At 44.7% G+C, this 27,912-nt stretch overlaps 2 protein-coding genes across 4 annotated transcripts in view; both read left to right on the top strand.

Moving 5' to 3' along the window:
• DIXDC1 (DIX domain containing 1) overlaps nt 1-17,789 on the top strand; it is a 41,974-nt gene extending 24,185 nt beyond the window's left edge. For 2 of the 3 annotated variants that reach the window (XM_074561115.1, XM_074561116.1), the window contains 15 exons: nt 1,770-1,882; nt 3,444-3,592; nt 6,701-6,790; nt 6,898-6,951; nt 7,580-7,630; nt 8,749-8,853; nt 9,367-9,420; nt 10,012-10,104; nt 10,175-10,246; nt 10,960-11,046; nt 11,212-11,373; nt 11,500-11,566; nt 13,138-13,246; nt 13,786-13,894; nt 14,801-16,733. In XM_074561115.1, the coding sequence (XP_074417216.1) occupies nt 1,770-1,882; nt 3,444-3,592; nt 6,701-6,790; nt 6,898-6,951; nt 7,580-7,630; nt 8,749-8,853; nt 9,367-9,420; nt 10,012-10,104; nt 10,175-10,246; nt 10,960-11,046; nt 11,212-11,373; nt 11,500-11,566; nt 13,138-13,246; nt 13,786-13,894; nt 14,801-14,881 (1,396 nt within the window). In that variant the 3' untranslated portion in view covers nt 14,882-16,733. Of the gene's footprint in view, nt 1-1,769; nt 1,883-3,443; nt 3,593-6,700; nt 6,791-6,897; nt 6,952-7,579; nt 7,631-8,748; nt 8,854-9,366; nt 9,421-10,011; nt 10,105-10,174; nt 10,247-10,959; nt 11,047-11,211; nt 11,374-11,499; nt 11,567-13,137; nt 13,247-13,785; nt 13,895-14,800 lie in introns of all 3 variants that reach the window. The other variant, XM_074561114.1, reaches the window with a different exon arrangement.
• Nucleotides 17,790-18,378: 589 nt separating this feature from the next.
• Nucleotides 18,379-27,893, top strand: DLAT (dihydrolipoamide S-acetyltransferase). Its single transcript, XM_074561119.1, has 14 exons — nt 18,379-18,780; nt 19,306-19,407; nt 19,740-19,864; nt 19,983-20,139; nt 21,300-21,426; nt 21,801-22,018; nt 22,553-22,715; nt 22,947-23,014; nt 23,762-23,854; nt 23,948-24,055; nt 24,624-24,739; nt 25,026-25,188; nt 25,342-25,478; nt 26,269-27,893. Exons 1-14 carry the CDS (start codon nt 18,547-18,549, stop codon nt 26,396-26,398), a joined length of 1,941 nt encoding a protein of 646 aa, XP_074417220.1. The 5' UTR covers nt 18,379-18,546; the 3' UTR covers nt 26,399-27,893.
• The last annotated feature ends 19 nt before the right edge of the window (nt 27,894-27,912 follow it).

Below are 27,912 nucleotides of genomic sequence, written 5' to 3' on the forward strand. Positions count from 1 at the left end.
GCAAAACTGTCTTATGTTGTGGAGACCTGTATCGACTACTTTACCCCACCCCCTGCCCCAGCTGGGATCCTTTGGTATTTGTTTTGGGCTGTGAATCCAGTGCTGAGAGGAGCAGACTTTCTAACAGAGGAATGTTATTTCCAGGCTTTGCATCCCCTTGGTTTTTTGTCCTGCTCATTCTGCTTTCCAGTTCCCTGCTCTTGCCTATGCCTCAGTTTCACCACCTTCTCACCCAACAGTTGCTAATATTGTTTTTCTAGGACAGCTCTCATTCTTTTCATCTTTTGCGTGGATGAGAACCAGCAGTGCACTTCTCAGTGGCCTTATCAGGCTGACGGCGTATTCAGAGTATCAGCTGAGAATATGCAGGGGGTATATCGAGTTCTGTTCCTAGAAGGAAGTAAAATCCCTGTGAGTTACTGGACATGTTAGCTCAGCTGGGTTTCCTGTTTGTACCTGTGTTGTTTGAAAGTTTCATGCTTTTCTCTGACCCTTATTATATAATGCAAACCCAATAGTACTTTCTAGGCTCCCACTTATTTTAATTTTTATGCTTTGCACTCATTCAGCAACAAGCAGGAGGGGCCTGGTTTCAAATGTTGAGTACAAAATGTGCCTAATCAGGGACTGCTGTAATGGAGTTAGCCTTCCTGAAGGTGAATCCCTGAGCAAAGCCAGGTGGCCTGGACCCCTTTATCAATCATGGGCACCCTGTCTGGGCAAGAAAGAACAGGTACTGTAGCTGTTAGATTGCCATTAGAACATGGTTATTCTTTCACTTATTAAGTTGCATTCGTCTTTTCCTTTAACATGGTGAAAGTCCATTGAGTCTGGACCATTAAAACTAGACTGCTTGAAGGTCTGTAATGCAAATGAGAAGTAGGCCAGCACTGGCTGTGGGATCGGACAGGAGCTGCTAGCAAGTAATTTCCATCTCTATTGCAAGGCTTTTCTGATACTGAGAGCGCTGTGGAATATGTAGCAGCAGTGCTGGGAAGATGCGGAAGATAAGCTGTCAAAGCCTTTTATTTTTCTAAACCTATTATATTATTTCCACACTGTTTTCTTTTTGTTCTCTGTCCTTTGTTTCTGTGTTGGGGAGAATGAAAAATTAACTCCTGCTCACACTTGCATGGATTAGTTCCTGTGACTTTAGAGGTACATTGAATGGGTCAGTGAGCTTCAGCCACCTTTTCCTGTTGTCTGGGTGATACATTTAGGAAGAATTTCTGTAAAAAGATTGCTTGAATCTCACAGCTGAGATAGTTCCAGTGAAAATATGTGTGTATTTTCAAGAAGTTTTAACCTAAGAACATGAGTGGTATCTGACTTTGAAAAGTATTTTGCACTTGGGTATTTCAAGTTAATGAAGAGGTGCTTCTGAAAGCAAGAGATGAGGCAAACCAGGGTAGCTTTTTGTTCAGCTTGCAGTATGAACATAAGGTTTGCAATAAGTAATTGTTTCTGAGTAGACCTTCAGTAGAGCGTGGTCTTACCCCTGTGTGAGTGTGTGTGAATTCTGTGGTGGCAGTCTCAAACTTGCATTCTGTTAAGGAAAATGGAGAGACACATTGTGCTACTTATCACTTAGCCTGCTATGACACTGATGTAGCAATGGAAAAGTTACATTCACAGTTTGGTTTGTTAATGGCTTCTCTAGTATGCAGATAATTCTTAGTTTCAACAAGCCTGACTGCATATTCACTTTTATCTTAGATGAGGATGATGTTGATCAGCACTAGAAGTAACTGTTCTCCTTTCCTCTGCAGTCTTACATCGCCCAGTCCTATTCATAGTGCAAAGAGTGAATCCACTGTAGCCCCATCAGAGGAGAAGGAAAGACTTGTGATCATCCACACTGAGGAAACAGAAACTAAAACAGGTACCTTGCAGATAATGCTTTACAGCTCACACTTTCATTGGGATTTGTTTGTATCAACTTGCTGAAAAGTTCCCCAGTGACTGAAATGAATGTAGAGAATGTGATGCTGAGTATCTGTTCACATAAAAGTAAATCCCCAAACTTTTAACACTACAATAATGCCATAATATGGCAATATCTGTGAGGCTTGAAAAATAATGCTCGGGAAATGAAAAGCTCTGGAGAAGGATTAAGGGTCATATACAATTTTCACTGTAGAGTGAATGCTTTCATCACAGTCTCATTAGGCCATGTTGAAAAATAACAAAAACCACTTGAAATTCCCTTAAAGAAAGAGTGCATGTGGGCTTGCCAAGCCCATGGTGCATAACTTGATTTTGTGTAAGGGTCTGTGTTTACGTCATATCCATACATAGGTTGAGTGTCTCTTTGCAAGGAACTGAACACTTGTAATATTGTTGTGGTGTTTGCATTGAGAAGTCCTTGCTGTATTGCCACAAATGCCCCACGATGTAGTCAGTATACACTTAAAATTTTCATGCAGATTGAAGGAAAGATTTTCAAAGAAGCTCCTAAAGTGTGGGTTTTTCTTTTCCTCCTCAGGAATGCAGCCTAATAATAATTCTCTAGTTAGCATCCATCCCAAGAGCAAAGGACAGAAGCTCTCCTAGGAAATGCTTTGCTGCCTTAGACAGAGGGGTCCTGCTTCAGTGCTCCTTCAAAAGGAGACAGACTATCTCAGTGGCTGAAGTAGCTGACTGGCTGTGACCAGTACCTTAAATTCTTAGTGGTACTGTGTCTGCTTGCTGCCCATACAGTAGGATATTGCAGCTGCAGGTCTACAGATGCACAGAAGCTTACATTGATAAATTTCAGTTTTGCTCAACTAGCTAACAAGCACTGCTATTCCTCTCCTCATCAAACCTCATACCTTCTTAGGGAAGAAAAAAAAAATAAAAATCTACATTCCTGGTCCAGCCAGCGGATGATAGTTAACCAGAGATACAGATTATGCTGTGGGGAGCAGAAAAGGCATGCAAGTCTATTAAACTTGCTATTAAGAGAACAGTCTTTTTCAGAATTAGGTATGCTCTCCACCTTGAGAAAGCCATGTTATTTGACAAGTAGAAATACTGTTTAATGTTGCCTTCAGTGGGTCCTTGGTGCACCCTCTAACACTAAGACATGCTCTTCAAATCCCAGAGTTGCTTTTCTCCCCTTAGGTATTTTCTACCACGCATGATGCAGCACATTGTTGCCTATGATGTGCTCTGAAATCTCCAGTACTGAGGAATCAGATGCAGCAAAGTTAACGAAGGAGAAGGATGCCTATCTTTTATATATGTGTGTGCAGGAAAGTTTCCTTTGCATAAAGAATGAGGCATAAATCCTTGAGATTAGACAAGATGTTACACCTGTAGCAACTTCCTTGATACTGGCTAGAAGACATACTGGTTTGTTAGTGATAGCTAGTGCGAACAGCAGGCAATTGTTGTGTGGTGCAAGTCTTTTCTGGGCTCCTCTCTCTGGCATGACCACATTCAGCTGCTCTCTTTTCCAGAAGAGACAGAATCTCATTTCCAGCCTGAGTGGCAAGCAGGGAACCCTGTGTCATATTTGGAGAATTCATGGGAAGAGCAGCTTTTGGAACAACAAGACCATTTAGAAAAGGAAATGGAGGAAGCGAAGAAGATGATTTCAGGTCTGCAGGTAATAGATTTTCTTCTCAGCCAGCATTCCCTTCCACATGCATTTCTTTTCCTATTAACTGTAGCTGGAAAACAGGTTATCTTGCAGCTGAGACACTGGCCTGGAACTCGGAGATTTGAATAAGAGTCCTGGTCCAATGAGGCCTCTTGGGGTGATTGTGCAAGAAGTCAGTTGGTCTCTTGGGTCACCTTGGTTAAATAGGGACAGTGGCTCTTCCCTGTGTGTCACCCTGTGGGATGAGTTCCTCATGAATGAGCAGTTATTTCTGATAGTGTGGATAGTGTGTATTAGGGTATATTGGCTGCAGCCAGCAGAGACCTTATCCAGCAACTGAATGCTACTGACTAAGCACTCTGACATCTTTCTTTCTTGCAGTGTTTAGGCTCTCTTGGCTCCTGCAATTGTGATCTGGTGCTGGTCACCTTTTGCAGAATGGAAAATGCCAAAACTGTCCTTTCCAATGTCCCAGATGCAATTTAGAAGACAGCTGGATTCAGCCACAGTCTTGCTTGGGGCAGGGTATGCCTGTCCCCCATCATTGTGTAGCATGCTTAACTAAGAGAGCCTGGGAAAGGAGGAAAGCCCCAGTATATTTACTAGGGTTTCAGAGAAAGGATTTTAACATCAGTCTGTGCAATTTGGACACAGTCTTTTCTTTTTCTTAGCTCAGGCTTCTCCAAAAACTTGGTGTTGACAGGATTTGAGGCTCTTATTCAGTAGGGAGGGAGAGAGAAGGGTGTGGAGAGAGAGAGGAAGATTCTATTGCTGTCACGACTGAAGATCAGTGATATTCGCTAATAGTAATTTAAGTGGACTGTGAGAGGGCAAAAGGCATGCTAAATGCAGGTAAGAACAGAACCACTGTAGAGAATATAAGGCAAAGCCTGTGTTTAGAAGGTGATTATGCCTGTGTTGTCTTTTGGTTGGAGTCCAGATCCTAGCTGGGTTCACTGGCTTGGTCCCCTGTCCTGTGATGCTATGCTAACTCCTGTATGTGCTGTCACTGTGCAAAGCACATATGTTACTATGCAAAATGGTAAAGATGCAGCAGTGTTTTCCCACGTGTTGGGGCTGAGACTCCCCTTCTTCACCAGGGCATTTAGCAGCCTGCGGGTTTTGTTAGCAGCCTGAGAGAATAGGGCAGTCTTTCTGTGATTTGTGATGGGAAGTAAGGCAGAGAGACAAGGAACATCAGGAAATCAGTCAAGATTCACAGAGCTGATCCAGGGTCACCTAGACTTGCATCAGTCTGAATTTCAGTGAGCTAGGCTGAACTATACCACATTCTCTACACAACTATTTATTTGCAGGGCCTTTTCCTTGCTGCCTGTTTCAGTCCCTCTCTGACCAAATGACCCTCAGCCCAATGTGTTTGACTCTGCATGGGGAGTAGAGCCCCTGATCCATATGGTAAAGGCTGTGAACTCTCTCAGGAATATTCCTTTCTGTTTGTGCTGGGAACCATGCTGGCTTTGAATTGTAAATATTTATGTGTCGGTAAACAAAGCGGAGATTGTGTGAGAAGCATAGACAGCCAGAGCAGAGGGTGGAGTGTGGGCGGGGGCAGGCACTTACCCTTTGGACAATGGACAGGAAACAAAAGACTCAAAAAAAAAAAAAAAAAAAAAAAAAAAAAAAATTCTTGGTTCACTGGTAAAATCCAGTTTCATTATGTGCCCAGTAGGAGCAGGGAGAGACAGCACTGGAGGAACTGGCATCTTCTGTTCCTCCAACCCTGGGCCCCGTGTTTCAGGAGCGAGGGTGAGCAGCTGGCATTGCTGCCCCCTCTTTCCCTGGAAGTAGGAAGAGCCAGCTGATGTTGCTAGCCAAGAAATTGGATTTGATTAATTGATTTTCCCCCTCTTGCTCAATACTTAAGAGCTTCCAGTTCATGAGAGTTTGATTGAAATATCAGGGACCTGATGTATGTATACCCCATAAGGGGCTAAAACCATGGCAGTTTTTTATGTTCCAGTGTGATTCCTGCTTGAGTGTCCTGCTGGGAGGACTTTGGGATGCACTCAGAAAACAGTTTTCCAAAGAGCTTTTGCATTAACTGAATACAGATTGCTATTTGGCAGCAGTTGCTGCTCTTTGCTGGAAGATTCTTTCAGCAGGCAGAACCTGACCTGTCAGCCTTGAAGTCTTCTGCGGCTGAATTGAAGTATTGCTGCAAATGGGATATTTTGTTTTTAGCCATGGAGTTTAAATAGAAATGAAATAGCTAACTGAAAGAAAGAGGCATGACTCTTTCCAATGCATACAGTTGTATACAACATCCTGGCACATAACAAGTGGCCTGAGTCCTGGAAATAGACACAGAAAGGTCAATGTAAAAAAAACACCAGCTAGAGAAAACCAGCATGGTATACATCTGGCCTGGTCCTGCTAGCCACATTTCCTACAGTGCACACTTCCTTCAGGCTGGATTCAATCTACTGTGGGAATTCTGGCATCTTCCTGCAGACATCTAGGCTACCTTGGAGCTGCTGAAAGAGTTAATACTGTGCTTCTAATAGCCTTCCTCAAGCACAGGCATAGCTTAAGATTTTCACTCTCTGTGTGGGTAAGCACTCACTTGGACAACAGTTCTGAATGTGTCTTGATCTTGTGTAGTGTAGAACAGAATTAGGCTTCCCTGAACATACTATTTCCAAAGTCTTTTGTAGATGTGTGGTTAGGAGAATGACCTCTTTCAGCAAGCGACGCTTTAGTCTCATTCCAGAAGAGAAGCCTTACAATGTAAGCCTGGTTCAGTCTCCGCTTCAGACATCAAATTTGTTATTTAGTGAAGACTACCCTTGGACTGAAACCTGGGACAGACTTCATTCCCTGAAAATCTGAGTTGTTGTCCTTGTTTGGTGCCTTTCTGTGGGGAAGAGTATTGGCTGACAGATATCTCTGGGAGAGCTTTTTCAGGAGACAAATCTTCTTGTTCATTCCTGAAAAAATCTACTTATTTTTGAGGGGAATAAGTCAGCAGAAATGGAAAATGAAACTGTTTAGAGACTGTTGATATGAATGACTGTTAGCCAGAGCTGCATCTAGACTGTTTTCCTTTGAAAGCCCTGAAGAGGAGATTTTTTTTTTTTCCCTTCATCTTCCCAGGCTTTGTTGCTCAATGGATCTTTACCTGAGGATGAGCAGGAAGGGTCCTTTGAACTTTGTGAACATGGAGCCTGCCCCGAAGAGCAGCTGGTGAGCACATTGCTGTACCTTCATTTCTCTGATAAAGCTGCACTTTGGCACTATTTTGCCACAGGCAGGTGTCTTGCACAATAATAACCATGGTATTTAACATTCAGATCATAATCCGAAGTCGCCTGGACCAGAGTGTGGAAGAAAATCAAGACCTAAAGGTTAGTGGAGGGACGGATGAAGGGGAAAGAGATTTTGGGTCAAGAGATCTTTGCAGACCTCTGTCCTACTTGATTGGGGGAGTGGGAATGTTACTGGAATTTAAATGAGCCCTGAAATACATTTTTTTTTTTTCCCCTGCATGCTCTTGAAGCTGGAGAGATCCAGGTTGTACTAGCTTCTCAAAACCTTATCCAGGACAGCTGTTAAGTTTCTAGTGATGTCTGAATATAAACAGTCTTTCAAGTAGGAAACAAATGCAGCTAAGAAGAACCGCCCTGTCAAGCCTGCCTTAGTTCAGCTTTCTGATGATGCTGTCTCCAGAACCAGTTCTGACGCTGGGAGAGAAGTATTTGACATTGCCCGGAAGGACAGATTTGGGGGACTAGGCAATCTTTTTCTCTCATGGCTTTAATAGCAGAGCCTTAGGGAGCTGCTTAACTGTTTTGTCATGTTTGTAACTCATTAAAATAGCTCAGAGCCTGACATGCTCTTTGATCTGTGGGTAAGATGGGATGTGCTTTCACAGGCGTCTGTGAAGCAGGTGTCTGGCGGACCGAGAACACTGACTTTGGTTGATTCTGAAGGGGTAACAAGATACCATTTAATCAAATTGTGTTGCATTTACAGAAGGAGCTATTGAGATACAAACAAGAAGCTCGAAACCTACAGGGAATAAAGGTGAGGAAAGAGGCACTTCATCAAATATAAACAGTAAAGCTTTAGAATCTGCTGCAGCCCCTGAGTATAGTCAACAGCAACCATATACCTCTGAGGAATCTCAGATTGTGCAGGGAGTTGTTCTAGGGGACTTGTAGGTGGGGGATTCTATGGTCTGTTTCTGGCTCTGGGGAGAGACTGCAGTTAAGGCAAGCACAAGGATTTAGGTCTCCTGGGTTCTGTTTCTGTCTGTAGGATTGTGGTCAAATGGCCCCTCTTTTGTCTGTTTCCCCTAAACAAATTACAAGGCATAGGATGCCTGCTTGGGTCCCATGGCTCTTTTCCCAACCGCCCCCTTCCCCCCCGCCCCGACTTCTGTCTTGGGGTATGCACAGCAGGGGCACGCCCAGTGAACTCATTCTTGAGAGGGAGGAAGAAGAGCACAGAGGTATCTTTGTCCTATTCAGCTGTAGCATTTTTCACAACTTTGACTCCTGTATGCACAATTTCTTCCTCTGGAGTTCTGAACACTAATAATTTACTCCTGAGCAGAGGTATTTTTAGAGCTGCCTGTCAGGCTCCTGTGAAGGAAGCAAACAGCAGTAGCTGTCCACAGTAGCGCTTTCGGCTTCTGGGTAACACTGAGTGAAAGGTGCAGAATTAGTTCCGACTTTGGCCTCTTCAAAGAGAATTTCATTGCACAACTAGGTCACACTGAGAGCTAAGTTTCCTTGGGTCCTTGGCTGATGTTGGCCTCTTTCTGCCCTCTGGATGCTGCAGATGCATGACTGGAGACACTAGCCATAGGCCCCTGAAAAGACCCTCCAAAGACAGTGCTATTGTCTTCCATAAGAGCAAATTGTCAGGCCACTTCTGGAGCAGGAAGTTCACAGAAATCCCTCTGTCCCAGATGGCTAGAATGTTGGCAGGGAAATCACTTTTGGGTAAGAGAAGGGCAGAAGGACTGAGAGCCCACTGGGCAGACGTCTATATACCTTCTGCTGCCTTAGGCCCTTGGGAACACTTCAGCCCTGTGAGTGGCCCCACTGTGTTATGGCCCCTGGTCTAGGTCACTCACTTCCTAGGGAAGGGTCTCTGCCTCTGTCTTGCACCTTCCTACAGATAACATCTTTTCCTAGGATGCTTTACAGCAAAGGCTGATTCAACAGGATGCTTCAGTTCTTCAGCTAAAGCAGGAACTTCTGAGAGCAAACATGGACAAGGAGGAATTGCACAACCAGAACGTGAGTTACTGTGCTGCTGAGGGTTAGATTATTTTAGAAGGAGGTTGGTAGCCCTGAGGGCTCCAGCAGCCACAGGGTGGAGTTGGTGGTTGCAGCATAGTTCTTGGGGTCATAGTGAATGACCAGTCAAAGGTCTCTGCACAGTAAAAACTGCACACAGTCTACTAGCCACCTGTGAGACTCACTGGAGTTTCTTGTTCTTCCCTCCCAGTTTCTGTCCTCCCAAGACCTTCAGCTGAAACAGGGAGGGGCTTCCCGTGATGTTTTCAGTATAGTTGCATTCTTCCTTCCTCATTGTGCTCCCTGGGTTAGTAAGTGGCCTTTTGACGGGTAGAGCTGCTGTGTACAGTATCTCCCTGGAGAGAGAAGGGCAAGGAAAGAACTGTCCTGCCATCCTTAGACACCATCTCCCTGAACTCTGCAGATATTTGGTCTCAGGTCACCCACTAGCACAAGGGGTTGACACTAACTCTCCAGGAATACCTACCTGACACCTGTGTGTTGTTTCGGCAGGTTGACCTTCAGAGGAAGGTTGAAGAGAGAAACCGGCTACTGGCAGAATACAAAGTAATGGAACCTCTCTTCACTGGAGGCTTTGCCAGGGGCAGCATCTGGTGGTTCTTCAGTTTTGTGAATGTGACTGCTGTCTCCCTGACACTCAGTCACCTCTGGGAATGGCACTGTGGAATTTGCAATAGTTGCAATAGCCATGGATGTTTGTAAGGAGATGTAGGGATGAGATGTTCTTTGTGTTCTGCCCACAGCTTTTTATAGTAGATCTGTTATTGTCATGGCTTTTCAGTGATGGCTTTCTGAGTATCTAACACTTGTGCAGCAGCCCATCAGGTTAGGCTGGGTCACCTGATTGGCTACTGATCCCTCAGGAATCTGTTTTCTCTGAGACAGTTGTCTGGCCTCAATATTGGATCTTTGCTGGGCAAGGGGACTCCAGGCAAAAACAACCTGACTGATCCTTTTTTATAAAAAAAAAAAAAAAGCTTTGATGCTCAGTTCTAACATCTAGCTAGAAGTATGCACATTGTGTAATTCAGCCTGTAGAGGAAACTGATCCTGGCAGACAACATAACTTTCCCTGCCATGGGGAGATGATCTGTGAGCCTTAGTGTCCTGTTGATTCTCTTAATTACTGTGTTGCAGAAAGAACTGGGCCAGAAGCATCGGCATTTACAGCAGCATCAGACCAAGCTGGATGAAATGCTTAGGCAGCTTTCTGAGGCCAGCTACCAACAGGTATGGAGCAGGTGGGCGGCACTGATGCCCTGGCATTTACCTTGGGCTGACTCTTCTACTCCCCTCACAGGTGGATTTGGAACGGGAGCTGGAGCACAAAGAGGCCCTGTTAGCTCACTGCATGAAGAGAGAAGCTGAAGAGGTATGGGAAGCCTTGATCTAAACATCAAACTGTTGGAGTGATGTTTCTGTCCAGCACACTCCAGCTACCTATCTCCAGAAATCATCCACTTCATCCCAGAAAAGCCTGGCTCTGCAATCTCGATGTCAGTGCCCTAACCAAGGCAGCCAGACCCCACAAAGCATCCAACTTATCAAAGCTCCTAGCAGCGAGCACTCTGGCTTAGCCTCTTGTGTCAAAATCCTAAGGGATGAAACAGGGGTGAGTGGAAGCCAGAGACACTTGGCTTCTAGCTTCAGCTCTGATGCTGGTTAATGGTTAGACCAGGGCTTAGCTTCTTATTACCTCCTTTTCCTATTGACCCTGGTATTGAGCCACCTGGAGCTATCTTGGTGGAAAGAGTGCCAGCCCCAATATCTGTCCCTGCACAGTGCCACTTGGAACACTGACTGTACTCACTAGAGCTTGGAGAGAGCCCTCTGTGACATAGCAGCAAGCCCCTTCCTGTCTCTGCCTTTTTCTCCATCTGTATGTGAGGAATCACGTTTGTGCTCTGACCTATAGGTCTGCCTGCACACCCCTTAGTGAGTGTATCTACTATCTAGAAGATGGCAGTTATATCACTGATGTGGAAAGTCTTCATGCCCTCATCGTTTTGAAGTTCACAAATTGGGGTCTTTGGGCAGGTTCTAAACCTTACGTTCCTAGTGGCACACACATCTTCCCCTGAACAGGTGATGGCTTACAGTGGTCATAGTGCTCAGAGCAATGGCTTCCTCCAGACAGCAGGAAAAGGAGCTGCTCCCACAACCCACCGAGGGGTGAGTGCATCTAAAGGGGTATTTTCCCAGCCAGATGCAGATGAGGGCTCCAGGTACCCTGGAAGCTATTATCTTGTTAAGAGGTATTTCCCCTTTCTAAGACCTGTGGCTTTAGATGAGAAGAAAGCAGCCTGGAGTTACTCTGACTTGTGGTCTCTTGGGCAGACAAATGACTTGCAGCTGGTTCGTGATGCCCTTCGCAGCCTCAGGAACAGTTTCAGTGGCCATGATCCACAGCACCACACCATTGACAGCCTGGAGCAGGGCATCTCCAGCCTAATGGAACGGCTGTACCACATGGAAACACAGAAGAGGCAAGAGAGAAGGGTAAAGGCTTCCTAGAGCACTTGGCTCTTAACTCTGCCCCTCACACAAAACCCAAAGCTAGGCAGCAATGAGAGCTCCAACTGGGAAGTGATACTTCATTCTCACTCTTTTGGCTTTGCACCCTAGATCCGGGGGAAATCACCAGCAAGCAGAGCAACAAATGAGTGTAGAGACTCCTGGCCTCCCAAATCCAGTAAGTGCCTTTCAGTTCCTGCCCTCCCCCTGCCAAATTAATTGCTCAGGTTTCCTGGATGGAGTCCAGGGTACAGCCCCTTGGGAGCCTGCCTCCTCCAGCTGCTTATTCCCTTTACCAGAGCTCAGTTTCCTCCATTTAGTCATTTGCTGTACAGATTAGACTTCATGGCAAAGGAGAGAGGGAGCAGGGACTATCTATGGCTGCTTGTTTGTAAAGCACCATCACAGTGGGGGTCTCTCTGGGCCACTTTGGTACTACTGCAGTATAAATAACTATGACAAACAATTACTGCTGTGAAATGTGATGTTATTTCAGCTTTCCTGCTGCTTTGCACCATCTAGTGGACACGGATAACTGTACAGTTGCCTCTTTCCCTGTTCCTCCCTCAGTGTCTACTTCCTTTCATATATCCATAACAGCACATCCCTTTCTGACACCATGTTTCCTGGCTCCAGCTGCAGCAGCTCCACGTTTTGCTTTTCATAATGAAGACAGTTTTTTCCAGTGTTGGTTATAAACGTCACCTAGAAAGTCTATGAGGTTGTAGGGGACTGTAGGTACTGGGGAAAGACAGAGGGCCCCACCTTTCAGCTGCATAGTAGTGTCCCAGCAGCAGGGTAGTCTGGAGGTACAATATGTTGAGGAAGGTAGGAGAGGAACTCAGAAGACTGGAGTTGTGGGGAGGATTTGCTGGGTTCTCCTTCCTCTCCCATAAACTGCAGTTTTTAGAGCAGCCAGTGAGTGTTCTCTGCGTGCAAACTACCTCTCCCTTCAGCAGACTCCATCTCCCTCCACTTCAGCAGGAAAATTTTGTGCAGCCACAAATGTAGAATGCCTTGGGTGTAAAAAGCTATAAGCGGTGGCTCTGAAGACTTGTTAAATTAGAAAGCCTTTGAATGGGTGTCCATAGTGTTTTCTGCATGCTGGAAGTCTTAAAACTGTAGAGTCACTCAGTGTGAACCTTCCTCTGCTTCAGCCTTTGGCACAGCACATTGCAGGGAACAAGGCAGTAGCCAGAGAGAGAGAAACACAAATGGGCAAAGAAAATTGCATGCACAAACACTCATCCTGGCCAATTAGAATGGGAAGATGCGGTGGGAGACAGACAACCTTTTGCCTTGGTGATGATCAGTCACTTCATCCTGCATTATCCATCTGCAAGTGAAGGCAACTGACAAGGTATCAGTACTGGATGGTGTACTGTTCAGTCATTTGCCCTTCCAGAAAGGTTCTCCTTTCTATGCTGAGGTAGTGAGTAGAGTGTCTGTGGAGTAGATGGTGGTAGAAGGCCCCTCTGTGGATGGGACAATAATCAGTGAGGACAGTGCTAGGCAAATCTTCCATGCTAACAATACAGTTGGATGGTGACCCTACCTTAAAATGTAAAGTTTTCCAGTAAGCAGGGGAATACCTGGCCCTTCTGAACAGGGATGATTAGCCACCCTCCTAAGAATCTCTTCCCATCATCGGGTTCTCTGCTGTGATGGCAAATTTGCTGAGACCACCTCTTTTGTCTCCTGTTGTGGCAGGAGATGTGCTGTTGCCCAGTGATTGCGCTCTCTTTGCAGAACTGCCTCATTCTCACAGCACACCCGTGATGAGCACCAGTGCCTGCACCAAAGTGTTGTACTTCACTGACCGCTCCCTCACACCTTTCATGGTCAACATACCAAAGAGGTGAGGTCTGACTTTGCCTTGCTAACACTGATGTGGGAGATGCTTGTTTCCCTTATTAGTCTGATTCTTCTGGGTATGGTTACCACTACCTCCAGTTTGCTGGGCATTAACTGGGGCATTGGATTTCATACCACTGTTTGGGGAAAATGGCCTAAAGCAGTCCACTAGCTGATGTGTTTGTTTTAGAGTCCTAAGAGGTTATTAACTTCCAAGAGCAAGAGAAAGCAGACAAGTGGTTCTATTGTGGCATGTAGTGCAGGATGCTCCTGTCAAAACAACTATGGTTGTCAATGCAAAAGGGAAAGTGAAAAAGGCTGTTTTGAGGTCATTCTTAGTAGATCAGGAGGCAATTCTTCTGCTGAAGAGGACCTTGGGGTTGACAGGTATGTTTCTGGAGGGGCACACTTTTCACATCCTTGTGGCCAGGGTGCCACATGCCTAGCTAGACTCGTGCTGTGCCTCTGCCTCCCATGTAGTTACACTTGAGCTAAATCTGGTAACCATGTACCATGGGATAGTGCCAAACTCTTCCCTTGCAGGTTAGGGGAAGTGACTCTGAAGGATTTTAAGGTAGCTATTGATCGTGAAGGAACCCACCGGTACCACTTCAAAGCCCTGGATCCAGAGTTTGGCACAGTCAAGGAGGAGGTAAGTGTGGAATTTAGCTATCAGCCGCTTTGGGTTCAGTGTTACCACACAACCCCAGAGACTGAGGTCACCTTATTTCCAAACTAATGAAATCTTTGCCCCTGAACAAACTGTCTATTTTCACAACTGTAGATTAAGCTTCTCTTATAAGGTGCTAAAATGGGATGTTTTTATCCCCAGCCAGAGCAATTATATCAATGTGATTGCAATTGCCTGGGAGTTGCAGAGCCTCTTAGGCAAAAAGCTGGCTATTGGCACAGTCTATGACATGGCATTGCTTGAGGGGCACTGGGCAAAACCCAGTGAACTACGCTTCTAGCCCTTCAAGTGGCTTTATAAGACCTGTTGCAACGAGAGACAGTTCAGGCCAATTCAAAAACATTCTCCCACTTTCTCTTAAAGGTTTCTCAGATAGCTGTGTTTACGGCATCTTTTCTTTTGCATACTGCATTACAGCCCTGTTTATGCTCAGGCTGGTGTTGGTGTGGATTAGATTTGTTAAAGGTTATTGGAATAGCTCCTGTCTCACAAATTGATTCACAAGTGCAAATGGTTACCCTGTCTGGGAACAGTCAGCTGACTAGGTAGCCATTCTGCAGAAGCAGCAGGAGACTGTAGTCTGGATTAAAAAAGGCATGTTCCCTGTATTTATTTTACTTTTCCTGTCAAAAACATGCCAATAATAATCTTGATGGTTACTGGTTAAAGAAGGGACCTATCTGCTTTTTTCCTAAAATACTGAAAAAAGTTACTCAGGTATGTGAATGATGGATGAGGTACATTCTGGGTTGTGTGGTGAAATCCGAGCTAGGATCTCTGACTTGATGCCTGCCTCTTGTGCTACTCACGCTGTTGAAGAGTGGTGTCCAGATGCCAGACATGATTGGACTCCCTTTTTTTTTGTAGATATTCCATGATGATGATATCATTCCTGGTTGGGAGGGGAAAATTGTGGCCTGGGTGGAAGAAGACCACGGGGAGAATTAATCAAGCTTTTAATTCTTGTTGCCATGGAAACCTGTAACTGTCTGCTGAGCTCAAAGAATGACCAAAAAGCATGTGTGCTGGACAGAGTCCAATTCAAGCTGCCAAAAGAGAGGGCTTCTCTGCAAACAACGGGTAATGCAGGTTGTGTGCATGGACACCTGGCATCTGACTTTCCACGGCCATGGTGACTTTCCACAGTGTTCTGAGACTGAAATGACAGGTCTGTGGGAAAGAAACACCTTGCTTTGTCCTGTCAACTAAACACTGAAGGCCTTAATGATGCATTGCTCCCTTCCCCTGCTTCTCCATTCCTGCAATATGTGCTGCAGACTGTGATCTGGGCATTTCAAATCTGGTTTCTTGTACACAGCATTACATAATTCTGCACTGATGGCAAACATGAGAAGCTTTGACTTCATGAGTCAGAAGAAGCTGCTAGATTATGTGAGCTGGAGGTTTGACCAACTTTGGTCCTGGACTTTCACATGCTGCAGGAGCAGAGTGAACTTTCTGAACATCCCAGACTGACAGTATAGAATTCTGACCTGGGGAGGGAAGACAGTCTTCTGAAGGTTTTACGCATGTCTAAAGCAAAGATCACCAGCTTGGCAAAGCTCCCTTTCTCAGAAACTCAGGCGTCCATTTCCTAGCCTTGCTTTTCCCACTTGCTTTCCAAAGCTGTGCTCACTTGGGTTTGCTTTGTTGCCATAGGATCTTGGTGGTTGCTTATTTGCTGAAGGATTTCATTTGCAGGGGAGCTGGAATCAGCTGCTTCCCTGAGGTACTTAAAACATGCACACACGCATATAAACACACATGCATATGCACACACCCCCACCCACCCCCGCAAACCCATCCCCCTTGTTGACTGTCTTTCCCTGTGCTCCTGCCCTGTCCTCTTTCAGCAAGGCAGTTTGTCACCTCCTGTGCACAGGCATCACTGTGTGCTGCTGTCTACTCACTGCCAGGGTCACCAAACACTTACCCACACCAGTAAGATAAACCCTATCAATTACACCACCAGTTCCCTGGTATGTCTGCTCCTGGGGTGTCTGGAGGATCAGGAAATGAATGACTGCCTGGGAAAGAACGACCCCTAAAAATCCCTGAGGGTGGGTCTTTCTTTTTGGTTTTGTGGGCTTTCTTGCTTGTTTGTTTCTGCATTGCCTGTCCCTGTCCTTCTGCTGCCAGACAGCTGTATTTCCAGAGCGTTGGCCGCAATGCGCAGCAGACACTGTTAACTTAGAAGGTCAAATGGCAAGTGAAGACTCTGCTCATTTTCAGAACACGTGGCCCTTCCATGGACTACCTGTGTGTCTGTGCTGTGCATGAGGCTGGGGGAGGGTGAACCCAGTGTTACTGTTTTATATTAACGTGTCCTTTTGTAAACACATTCCTGTTCTTGGAATTATTTTGTACGAGTTTACATTTGTCTGAGGACTGTGGATATTTTTATACTAGTGCAAGTGCTTTCTGTATATTTCTGCATGCATTATGCTGTGGTTTACTCATTTTCTAGTGGATGCTGAGATGTTTTGTATTGTCTCCTGTTAACACAACACTGGGCTCATAACTTTATTTTACGATGGAAATCCAACTAGTTCCTACTGGGTTTTATATTTTTGCCAGCTTTAATAAGCAGCAACAATACTATTTATTTTCTCACTGCTTCACTGTCCAGGAAGTAGCTGAATGCTCTTACGTGGCTTTGCGCCACATTGGTACCACACAACATGCCTCCTGTTCTGGACAATTGGTTATGGTGACTTTCTCCTTACAGACAGCAGTAGGAAAGTTCATCAATGAACAACTTCATCACTGGGCTGCAGAGGTGGAATACATCTCTTTTTGGAAAAGAAACAAAGAATTTTTCTTACTCCCTGGAAATAGCTTCTCTGTTGCATGATCTCTAGTGGTAAAGAGAGCATGGAGTTGTATATTAATTGCAATTTTTTCCTCAAGTGTTTCTTTCTTCAGGTTTTACTTATCAATTTTATTTCAGCAAGAGTCACGCACCAAGGCAAGAATTTTATGGAGAAAATTAAGGCAATTTCCAAGGTCTGTAGTGGCCAGTTCCATGTCCCTCACTGCTACTCAAAGATGAGCAGTTTGGTTTTGGAGCAGCGAAGACACAGGAGGCTCTTAATATGGTCAGAGCTTCTCATGGATAAGGCTTTAGTCCAGCCTTGCCCATAGCTATCCAGTTTTCCCATGAAGAAAACAGTTGTTAGCTGATATAGGAGACCACCTGTTCTTGTTCTTAGATCAGTTCAGATAACTAACCATGGTCCCATTTAATAAGCTTACTGCCACCAGAGAGCCAAAGACTGAACCCTATTTGGAAACACATGCTCTCCAGAGAAACAATGGGCTATGTTTAAGAAGGAGCAAGACTGGACAAAAGGCTTGCTTTTTGGGCCTGGTACTTGTGTACCTTTCATCCATGCTAACATCATGAGCTAGAGTTGCTGGAATAGCTGTCACTGAAGCTGAAGGACTGCTGCTGTGATAAGCTGTATCCCAGGCACAGTCTGGGTTCAGCTTTATTTCTGTATTGGCACAGCACCCTTCTTCAGACTTTTTATCTTTTCATGATTGACAGAAAGGGGTCTGGAGGAGGTAAGTAATATTACACATGGGATTAAGAGGTACCAGGTCCAAAAGCTGTTGGCCGGATGTTGCTTTTAAATCAGTTTGGCACTGCTATAACACTGACTTAAGTGGATTTATTCTGGGGCTGCACTCTTAATATCATACCCAGGACTTGTATTTTTTCATTGTTTTGAATCTGTTTATTTCTGTCCAACTTTCTTCAAAGTTACTTTCCTGTTCCTATACTTGTAACTTGCTTATGTAACATACATGCTATGGGTAAAATTATATTTTGATAGAAACTCTGATGTTTGCATTCATGGCTTAAGGCAGTTGTTCTAAAGCTCATTCTCTAGGAAAGTAAAGCTTTATTGATGCATCTAAACCAGACATACCTGACCCCATCACCTGTGCATTAGTGGACCAGGCAGTTATTGCAATAAATGGGGGTTTGCAAACTGAGTTTGTTAAGTGCTCGTGAAAGGGAAGATGGCTGTGACATGAGAAGGCACAGACAGGGAGGGATACAGTGCATAAGGTTAGCCCCTTATTCGTTGGTCCTGGAGGAAACCTTTTCTATTGCTTTTCCACAATGTTATGTGAAAACATGTATTTTCTGAGACTTGCGTCCTGAAGAGCAGGCTCTTAAAAGGGGCATGACCAATACAACATTGAAACCTGAGCTCTGCTCGGCTGCCTTGGTGATAGCAAATTTCACTGCTTCCACCCCCAAGGTGCAACCGGCTGAGCTCAGCCAAAGCGCATCCCACGCGCTCGGGAGCAGCCGCTCCTAAGTCATTCAGCACGCCGCCGGCCCCTCCGCCCTCGGCGGGGACGGTCGGGGCCAGCCCCCGAGCAGCCTCCCCTGCCCGGGCTGGTCAGCCAGGGCCATCCCCCCTCTGCGCAGTGCGACCCAGCACCCCCTGCGCCGCCAGTAGGCGGCGAGCCCGCCCCGCCGTACGTCCGCCGCGCTTTACGGCAGCGCGGCAGTGTTGCGCGGAGCTGTGCGGCGCCGTGCCCGGACGGAGGAGGTCACCGAGCGGCGGCGGAGGGGCCGTGGCTCCGGCTCCAGCATGTGGCGGGTGTTGGCGCGACGCGTAGCCCGGGGCGCGGCGGGGCCTCCTGCTGTGGTGCGGAGCCGCCGAGCGCTCAGTGCTGCTGGGGCCGACCGCGGCGCGGCGGTGGGGGTCGGGGCTGGGCCGCGGCCGTTGGGCGGCCCCACGCAGCGGCCTGGCGGGCTCCTGCTGCCTCCCGCCTGGCCCCGGCTCGTCCCGTGCCGCAGCTGCAGTCTCCCGGCACACCAAAAGGTGAGACGCTCCCTCCCGATCCTAGGTAGACACACCCCCCCCCCCGCTGCCCCGAGCACCCTGTAGCCACTGGGGTCCCCCGGAGGACAGACCCGTGTCGCCTGCCTCAGGGGCAGCGCCTTCACTTTCTGTTTTCGGGTCTTGCTTCCCCTCGCCTAGGGAACTGCAGCTCTTCAGTCCTCACTCCCGCACTTCTCATGCCCTTGCCGCCACCCTACCCCAAGTCCCGGTACCACTATGGGCTACCATCTCTTTCACCACTCGTTCTTTTTGCCTGTACCTCTCTTGGTCCCCTGGTATGGCCTCTCCTTTTCTTGGTCTGCCCTGTCGCAGCACCCCAGTACTGGTTTGCCCTGCAGTTTTACCAGTAGGTTGGAGGTAGTCCCGACCTGTTGGGGATTTGCAGACAGGCTCTTCTTTGTGCCTCCCCTGTCCCCGCTTGTGCTGAGGACCCCTCTTTGCGCTGTGTGCGTTTTCCCTACTGTTGGGGCTGTCTGGGTTGTAACACTGCCCTATTCCTCACAGGTGGCCTTGCCAGCTCTGTCCCCCACAATGCAGATGGGCACCATTGCACGCTGGGAAAAGAAGGAGGGTGACAAGATCGGTGAAGGGGAGCTCATAGCAGAGGTATCCTGGGAACACAGGATGGGCTGCGTGTGCATCCTTCGTTCTGTCCCTGATTGCCCTCACTTGAACATAGGTCTTGTGTGCGAGATCACAGATCCTAACAGATGCTGTTGAGAACAAGTGGCTAATGGCCTTTCAAACCTGGTTGCTGCTTTTCCTCTTTATGAGCAGGAGCAGCACTTAACCTGTTTGAGAGCATACTTTCCTAGAATTGGTGCCCTAGGGTGATTTTTCCAGAACTGCGTGTGTTGTGACCCTAAGCTATCAGACTGATAGGCTCTGAGCTCACTATTCTTTTCGATAGCCATAATGACATCCTTTCTCTCTCAAAGGTGGAGACAGACAAAGCAACAGTTGGCTTTGAGAGCCTGGAGGAATGTTACTTGGCCAAGATCCTGGTGCCAGAAGGAACAAGAGATGTTCCTATTGGGGCAATAATATGTATCACAGTAGAAAAGTATGTATTTTGCTAACCCTTGAGTTGAATTTTCACTCTTGGGGATTCTTGGGTGCCTGGCGTGAAAGGCTAAGAGACAGTCATGTGACTGGTTTTGTGGTTCCGGGTTTTCTTCTAGGCCTGAATATGTTGATGCCTTTAAAAATTATACTCTGGATTCTGCAGCATCTGCCCCCCCTGCAGCCTCAGTGCCTCCCCCTCAAGCTTCAGCTCCCTCACCACCAACTCAGCCTTCTCCTCAGGCTCCTGGCAGCTCTTACCCTCCTCATATGCAGGTAAGAGAGCATTGCTGATGATTTAAGGCTTGTTGCACTCTTTTTCTGTCTTTGTCATTGTTAGCTCTAGGGCATTTTGTCATAAGTACTCTCTGGAGTGGGAAGTTATTAGCTATAATTGCAGGAGTGTATGCCACTCGAATTGTTGCATGCTTAAAGCAGGTGTTGGGGGAGGTCACAGAAAGCTTTTTTCAGAAAGTCATTTTAGCATCCTAGCTGCTCGTAGAGGAGAGACTTATCTCTCCAGGATTGTTATGCAGGCTGGAAAAACCTGCTACATTTGCATTATTTGGACATTTCTAGTATAAAAAGACCTTGTGCTAAATGTTAAAAAGCTCCAAGGGCCCTGCTTACGTCTCGGAGCAGAACTCATCTGTGATACTCTGATGAACACACCACATGTGTTTGTGAGTGACTAATAATGAGTTGTATTTGTGAATAATCTTTCTACCTTGCTTAGATATTGAAGTGTACATCCACTGGTTTTGTATTTGAGCGCTTTGTAATGGGGTATTTCTGTGCCAGTCCTTTGAAAAATAAAGCCTCATTCCAGAGATGATAGATGTGGGAACTGATTTATCTGAGATGTTAGGCAAAGTTAGCAATTGATTGAAGAATTAATTAAAGGCTTCTTAATCTGACTTGCGTTTTAGCTACTAAACTTGCTTATTTCCCACTGCTTGCCTTATCTGTCCTGTTCTGCTCTGAAATTGTACTTGTACGTGCTGTGTTTGTTGGACAGCAATATGCATGTGCAAACCTACAGCAAGTTTGAGTGCTTGTTGGAAGACAAGTCAGTATAGCTTTTAAAGGGACCAAACCAGTTCGTCACAGGCAAAGTGACTTGCATCAGTCTTCCTTTTAGCCTTGCAGACAGCAGCTGCAAGACTCTACCGATGTGATGGTGATAATAATTATTTTGATGTATAGATTTCTTGATTTTCGCTTTTGCTTGCTTTCTTGCTTAGGCCTTGACAAAAGAAGCCAAACTAGCAATATAACAAAGTGCTGTGCTTTGCTGTAATGGAGCTGTATCTAGGAGTGCATTAAAGGCTGTCTACTTCTTTAGGCTGGCTTCATTTATTCAGGAGTTAAAACTACGTTCCTGTTCCTTTTAGATTACCAGAATCTGATTTCTTTTGTATTCTGTGGCTTTACAGGTCACTCTCCCTGCCCTGTCACCTACCATGACAATGGGCACAGTGCAGAGATGGGAGAAGAAGGTGGGGGAGAAACTGAGTGAGGGAGACTTACTGGCAGAGATTGAGACAGATAAAGCCACAATAGGTGAGTCAACTCCAAAGCCAAGAGTGGAAGAGGTGCCCTTAAAAGGGGAGGATCGAGATCTGTGCCAACTGTTCTCCTAGCTGCTCAGCTATCCCACGTGAAGCTGTGGGGTAACTAAAACAAGTTTTGTTAGCTCTCCAATGGAATGAGAAGTTAAACATTGACACTCCTAAAACCACTTCTATTTCTTCATCGATTCTTCTTAGTAATGTACAGTGCATGGCGATGTTTCCCTACCAGTTGAACTGAAAATGATTCTTTTGCCTACTAAATATAGGACAGGGCTTTAGCTACCCAAGTCTTTGGAAGCAGCATTTAGAGGAACTCTTCAGCTGCATCAGGTACCAAACCACTTTTGTTTCTTTCCCTTACAGGCTTTGAAGTGCAAGAGGAAGGCTACTTGGCAAAAATCTTGGTGCCTGAAGGAACAAGAGATGTGCCATTAGGGACAGCTCTCTGCATCATTGTGGAGAAAGAGTCTGATATTCCAGCCTTTGCTGACTACCAAGCCACTGCAGTAACTGACATGAAGGCACAAGCTCCTCCTCCTCCTCCTCCTCCTCCTCCTTCTCCTCCTCCTCCTCCTCCTCCAGTAAGGACCATTCTTAGCATGTGAGAGAAGTTACTGTAAGAGAAGTTACGGGACCATTAAGAGGTTTGATGTGAACTGTTCTGCTGGTTTGACTGTGTGAAGCCCTGGCCGCAACAATAATGTTTGTGATTCTGTGAATGCAAGGCTAACACATGTGTTGGTGATAGGTGACCTAAGAAGTGATTACTGGTTTGCCCTCCAGAAATTGGAGCGGATAGTCATTTGTTATGATTTCTTCTCCAGCCTGTTGCTTGTGCCAGTTCCAATGCCTCATCCTTGAAAACTGGGAGCATAAGTTATTTATTTCACCCTTTTTTGGTGTATAATTGAGCAGCTTAGTTGGTCTCCTTCCCAGGAGGTTTCTGATTTAATTTCTGGCACTGGGAAGCTTCTCTGAATCTGAAAATTCTTTCAGATTAGTGACTATTTTTGCTGTTCTCTTGACTGGTAAGTAGATGATCCTGTTCTTTCACGGTACCCTCAAAGCTTTTGCTGAATGATCCTGAAGCTAATGGCTTTGATTCTTCTGTTAAGGTGGTGGCAACTCCTGCTGCTGTTCCTCCTCCCCAGCCTGCTGTTCCTTCCACTCCAGCAGTCCCCACAGCTGGGCCACCTCCCCGGAAAGGAAGGATCGTGGTTAGTCCCCTGGCAAAGAAACTGGCAGCAGAAAAAGGAATTGACCTTGCCCAAGTGAAAGGTAGGCTGCCCTTACACTTCCTTGCTCTCACTATCAAGTGTCTATCTCTCCAGGTACATACTTGCCTATTCTTTTCTTTCCTCCCTGTCAGGAACAGCCTGACTATGCAGCTTTCCTCACCAGAGGTTGTGTTAAGTGACTTCTTTCTGTTGAATAAAAATGGTACCTTTAGAAGCAATGCCCTGTTGCAAATAATTGAAATCTTCTTACGTTTTTCTTTGACCCTTTTAGGTACTGGACCAGATGGTAGAATCACAAAAAAAGATGTGGAGTCATTTGTGCCACCAAAGGTTGCTCCAGTGAGTAGATTTGAGATCTATAAGAATGGATATTTTATTATAGTGATGGAAATGCTCTGTAGGAACTCAATTACAATATGGAACTATTATTGCTGGATTGGTTGGGTTATGACACTGTTAGGTTGTAAAGCTTAACCTGTCAGAAACACAGACAAAAGTTTTCTTCCTGTATTTCTTTCTTTGGTATTTCACTGACATAAAAATTGTGCACTCTCAACCTTTCATTTGGTTGCTACATTGTTATGGATTGAGGTAAGTGCAGTCACAACTGATCTAACATTGCTGAAGAGAGGCACTTAGAATGGAAGCCAGACTTATGAACCAATAGCCTGCTGTCATTATTGCCACAATCCTGTTCTTATACTATTGCTTGGTTTATATGAGATGATGGAAGTGTTGCTTTGTGTACTGCTGGAAAGGATGTGGCTGAGTGCAGTTTGAGAGTGCCCTCTAGCATACCTCTCTGCTGTACATAAAACAACCATCTAGCAGGACTTACCATTCTGGGAGCTTCATAGCAGTGTATATCAGTGTCGCATTTCTAAGTCACTCAAGTACTACATTTGATAATCAAATCTAGGACTTATAAAGAACCTCATGGGTACTGGAGAGGTGAAGCTAGAGAGTAGAAATATCTGCTGCTCTTAAGCAAGAGGCAACTTAGCCTTGGCACTTGTCCCACATACCGAATTATTCTGTACAATTGATATTGCATAGTACTGTGAATTATGTTGTCTTTCTCTGCAGGCTCCAGCACTAGAGGCAGTTCCTGCAGCCGCTGCAGTTGCAGCAGCACAAGTGGGGACCTTCACAGATATCCCTATCAGCAACATTCGGAGGGTAAGAATATTTTATTCCTTTCTGAGATCATTATTTGCAGTCATGAATTTTCCAAATGGATTTATTTTCATTGTTTCTGTTGTATACCCACAGGTCATTGCTCAGCGGTTGATGCAGTCTAAACAAACAATACCTCACTATTACCTTTCTATTGATGTAAACATGGGAGAAGTACTGGTGCTAAGGAAAGAACTCAATCAGGTAAAGCATTTAGGCATGGTGAGAGTGTGTGCGTGGGGAAAGCTGCATTCTCTCACAGGTTTGCTCACCCTACTTTTTGGTGATATGCCATTTTGTCTTGGAAAAAATAGTCTTTTCAGTGCCTCTTCTACCTGTTGTGGATCAGTTCTGGACTGTCTGTGACAGAATGAGACTTTTTACCCAGGTACTGTGCACCGATTTCTGAATTCTCTAAGAGCGCCTCTTTGTACTATTGGTACAAATTTGTACTTTGGTGCTGTTCAGTTCTTTCAGATGGATAGAAGGGCAAAAGGGTAATGAGGTTTTTAAGAGTAAAAAGTGTAGAACATTTAAGTAAAATAATAATTCTGAGCCAAGTTTGGGAAAAAAAAACAGACATTAAAAAAGATTGTACCTTCTTAAATTATGTATTCACCTCCAAAATTATCTTGGCACCTCAAATATGCTTACAAGTAGTGTGATTGTTTTTAAGACTTTGTCTAAACAAGGCTGCATGACAGTGACTATCCAAGTTAATTGAGTTAATGTGTAAGAGACAAACTGACACCTCAAATATCTTTATTTACAGGAGGTCTCGGATAACATTAAGCTTTCTGTCAATGACTTCATAATTAAAGCTTCTGCTCTGGCATGCTTGAAGGTGCCCGAGGCAAATTCTTCATGGATGGACACAGTTATTAGGCAGTAAGTTTATGGTACGGTCGAAGCCAGAAAATTTCTTTGTTCAGTAGAGAGTTCATGGCAAAATAGCAGACCTTCTGCTGCGATATTGAGAAGGGAGGGAAACAGATATAATGCAAAGGTTGAGGGGCTTTTGTTGAAGTGCTAAGAACGTTGTGTCTAAGGCTAGTGTGCAAGGTGAAATAATTGTTGCAAAATTAATATTAAGTTAGAGTTGTCTGAACAGTTCTGAAAATTTTTTTCTTTCTTATCTTGCTAGAGTAACTGGCATCTCCTTTGTGTCTTGCAGACATCATGTAGTGGATGTTAGCGTTGCAGTTAGTACTCCTGCAGGGCTTATAACCCCTATTGTGTTTAATGCACATATAAAGGGCCTGGCTTCCATTAGTAAGGATGTGGTTTCTTTGGCAACTAAAGCCCGAGAAGGTAAACTTCAGCCTCATGAATTCCAGGTGAGAAACTCGGATTGCTGTTAAACATTGCTGCCCTTGACTTCTGTTTAGAAGCCCTGTTCAGCATTAGCAAAGCCTATTTTGTGATGTTTCAGCCGTGTTCCACATGGAACAGTTTTTGTGACTTTGACTATGAATGTGTTTTTCTTGTAGGGTGGTACTTTCACAATTTCCAATTTAGGAATGTATGGGATTAAGAATTTCTCTGCCATAATCAATCCACCTCAAGCCTGCATCCTTGCAGTTGGTTCCTCAGAGAAAAGGCTAGTGCCAGCTGATAATGAGAAAGGGTAAGTATTCATCTGATTCTGCATATACTGACCTTCTGAATTCAAACTTTGAAATAATGGCTAGTTTGCTAACACTTCCATTAGATTATCGTGTAAAAGATAAAATTAATTGTTGACATACTGCTTTTAGTACCTTCTGAAGAAGTAAAGTGAGATCTTCTATAAAAGGGTCACACAGATGTTAAAGAGAAATGCGGTGACATGAGAAATACATGCCGTACATCTCGCCAATTTTTTGCAAGTTAAGGAAAGGCTGTTTCTTTCTTTGAGTGGTAAGGTTAAGCTGTGGAAAAGTCTGAGATCCACAACAGTTTAGGCACCTGTTTCAACAACTTGCTTAAATTTGCACTTAAGGAAAACCTAAGGGATGAATTATAATTCAAGTGGCCTGTATATAATATCATCTAGCTTGGAGCTTGAACTAGCATAGACCCAGGAGAACATCTAGGATTATCTAAACTTGTTAACAGTCCTAGGTATCTGTCACTGACGCGTGGGGAAATCGGAGGTTACTGGATAAAATGGCTCTTTATCACGTGGGTCTGTTCCTGCGATACAAAGAAAGATGAGTTTCCTGTCCTAAAGGGAACATACAGATATGTTTCTTAATTGTAGAAAAGGAATTTGTATGATCTGGTCTCCAATGTAATTTTTTTTAGAAGTCCACAGGGAGAAACATTTGTTACCAAGCACCAACTGCTATTGCTGGTTTTCTGATAAAAGCTTTTTTGCTTTGTTAGTGGCACTGACTTGCAGAGGATTGTGTTAACCTTTTTTTTTTTTCTTTCAGATTTGATGTGGCCAGTATGATGTCCGTTACACTTAGCTGTGACCATCGTGTTGTGGACGGAGCAGTTGGAGCACAGTGGCTCGCTGAATTCAAGAATTTCCTTGAAAAGCCAGTAACCATGCTGCTGTAATTTAACCATGCAAGCAAAATTTTCCTGGGTCATGCTGTTTTGTTTTAAACAAGCTATTTAGACTTTAGTGTTCAGACCTAGTAAAAAAGTTCCTTTTTTATTTTAAAAATGTATTATATTATCTGGTAATGTTATTACCAGTCTGTACAGAAAAAGTTTGCAAAAGTGCTTTTCAGAGCAATATTACAGCTATACTGTATTTTCATACAGTTAGTTAACTTGCAAACTCTTCCAAAACAGAGTTAAACATCCCAAATTGAAAAATGATCCCAGCAGTATGCATACTGCCATCTGGTTCTAAACTATGAACAGGGGGGTGCATACCAAACAATTTCATGAGGTCAGTGTTCTCAGAAATTTGAATTATAAACATCTCTTCACAGGAGTTCAGATGAGACGGTAACTGAAATGTACAAGTTAGTAAGTGAATTTCCTTATCCTGTTCTCCTGCTGGGGTGGGTGAGTATGGCAGATGCACTAAGGGACTGAAGTGCCTGGGAGTAGTTTCTCAATGGCCAAGTGCTAGCATTCCAAATCTCTCTTGGAATTTGGCACTGGTCTGGACCTTCTCAGCTATGTGATCCCTTCTGAGCACTTTAAAGTAAGGTGAAAGAGCACTGATATCTGTGGGGTCATAGCTCTCAGATACCACAGGGAATGTGCTGTCTTCTCCTGGACTTTCACTTACATGTGCTTTTCGTATGAAAACCCTTTAATTGCTATTCCTGTTGCTAAGTTAATATCAGACTATGATGCCATGGAAGTAACTGTTTTGCAGAATGTTCAAGAGAATCTGTGTGCTGGAATCCAATATAGGCAAATCACACATGCTAATAATCCCATCAGCGGATATTAATCATGTGATGACTTGAATGTTTGGAATTATTTTTTTTTCAGGCATTCTAACATAGGAAGCTCCGAGCTAGTCACTGGTACTGCGGTTCTTTCCTAAATTGTCTATGTTGTCCCAGCCTCAGTAAGCTGCAGAATGTGCTATCCATGTATATATTGTATGTAAAATGCCTCAATAGTTTGTTGGACTTGTGTCCAGTTACCCCAGTTATTGTATCCTGAAAGGGGTGCAGTACTGAACATTCTTGAATTCCACTTTCCACATGGAAATGTTAATGTAAAAAGGACAACTGTGTAGTAATTACAAAGTGACCAGGAGAATTGAATAGCGGGTGAGAAGTTTAAAAAAAAGAAAGAAAAAGTTAAAGTTGATCTGTTATTCTGTATATTGCATTAAGTACTGTCTCCTGTAAAGTTCTACAAAAATCACTAAAGATATTGAAAGAAAATACTGTGGAAATTAAATATTTTTGTGGGAACTATTTAATGTCTGGTTGCTGTGATACCTGGTTTTCATGCCTGGCTTAACCAAAAAAAGTGCATTGGTTTTGGTTTTTCTTTAATGATCTAAAATATCTTGGTTCCAGACTTGCTCTAGTGAACCTATGTTCTATTAAATGTTTGGAATTGACAACTACTAAAACATGTTCCAGTGCTTTTCT

This window comes from Larus michahellis, chromosome 17 (assembly GCF_964199755.1).
Source record: "Larus michahellis chromosome 17, bLarMic1.1, whole genome shotgun sequence".
Classification (NCBI taxonomy): Eukaryota; Metazoa; Chordata; class Aves; order Charadriiformes; family Laridae; genus Larus; species Larus michahellis.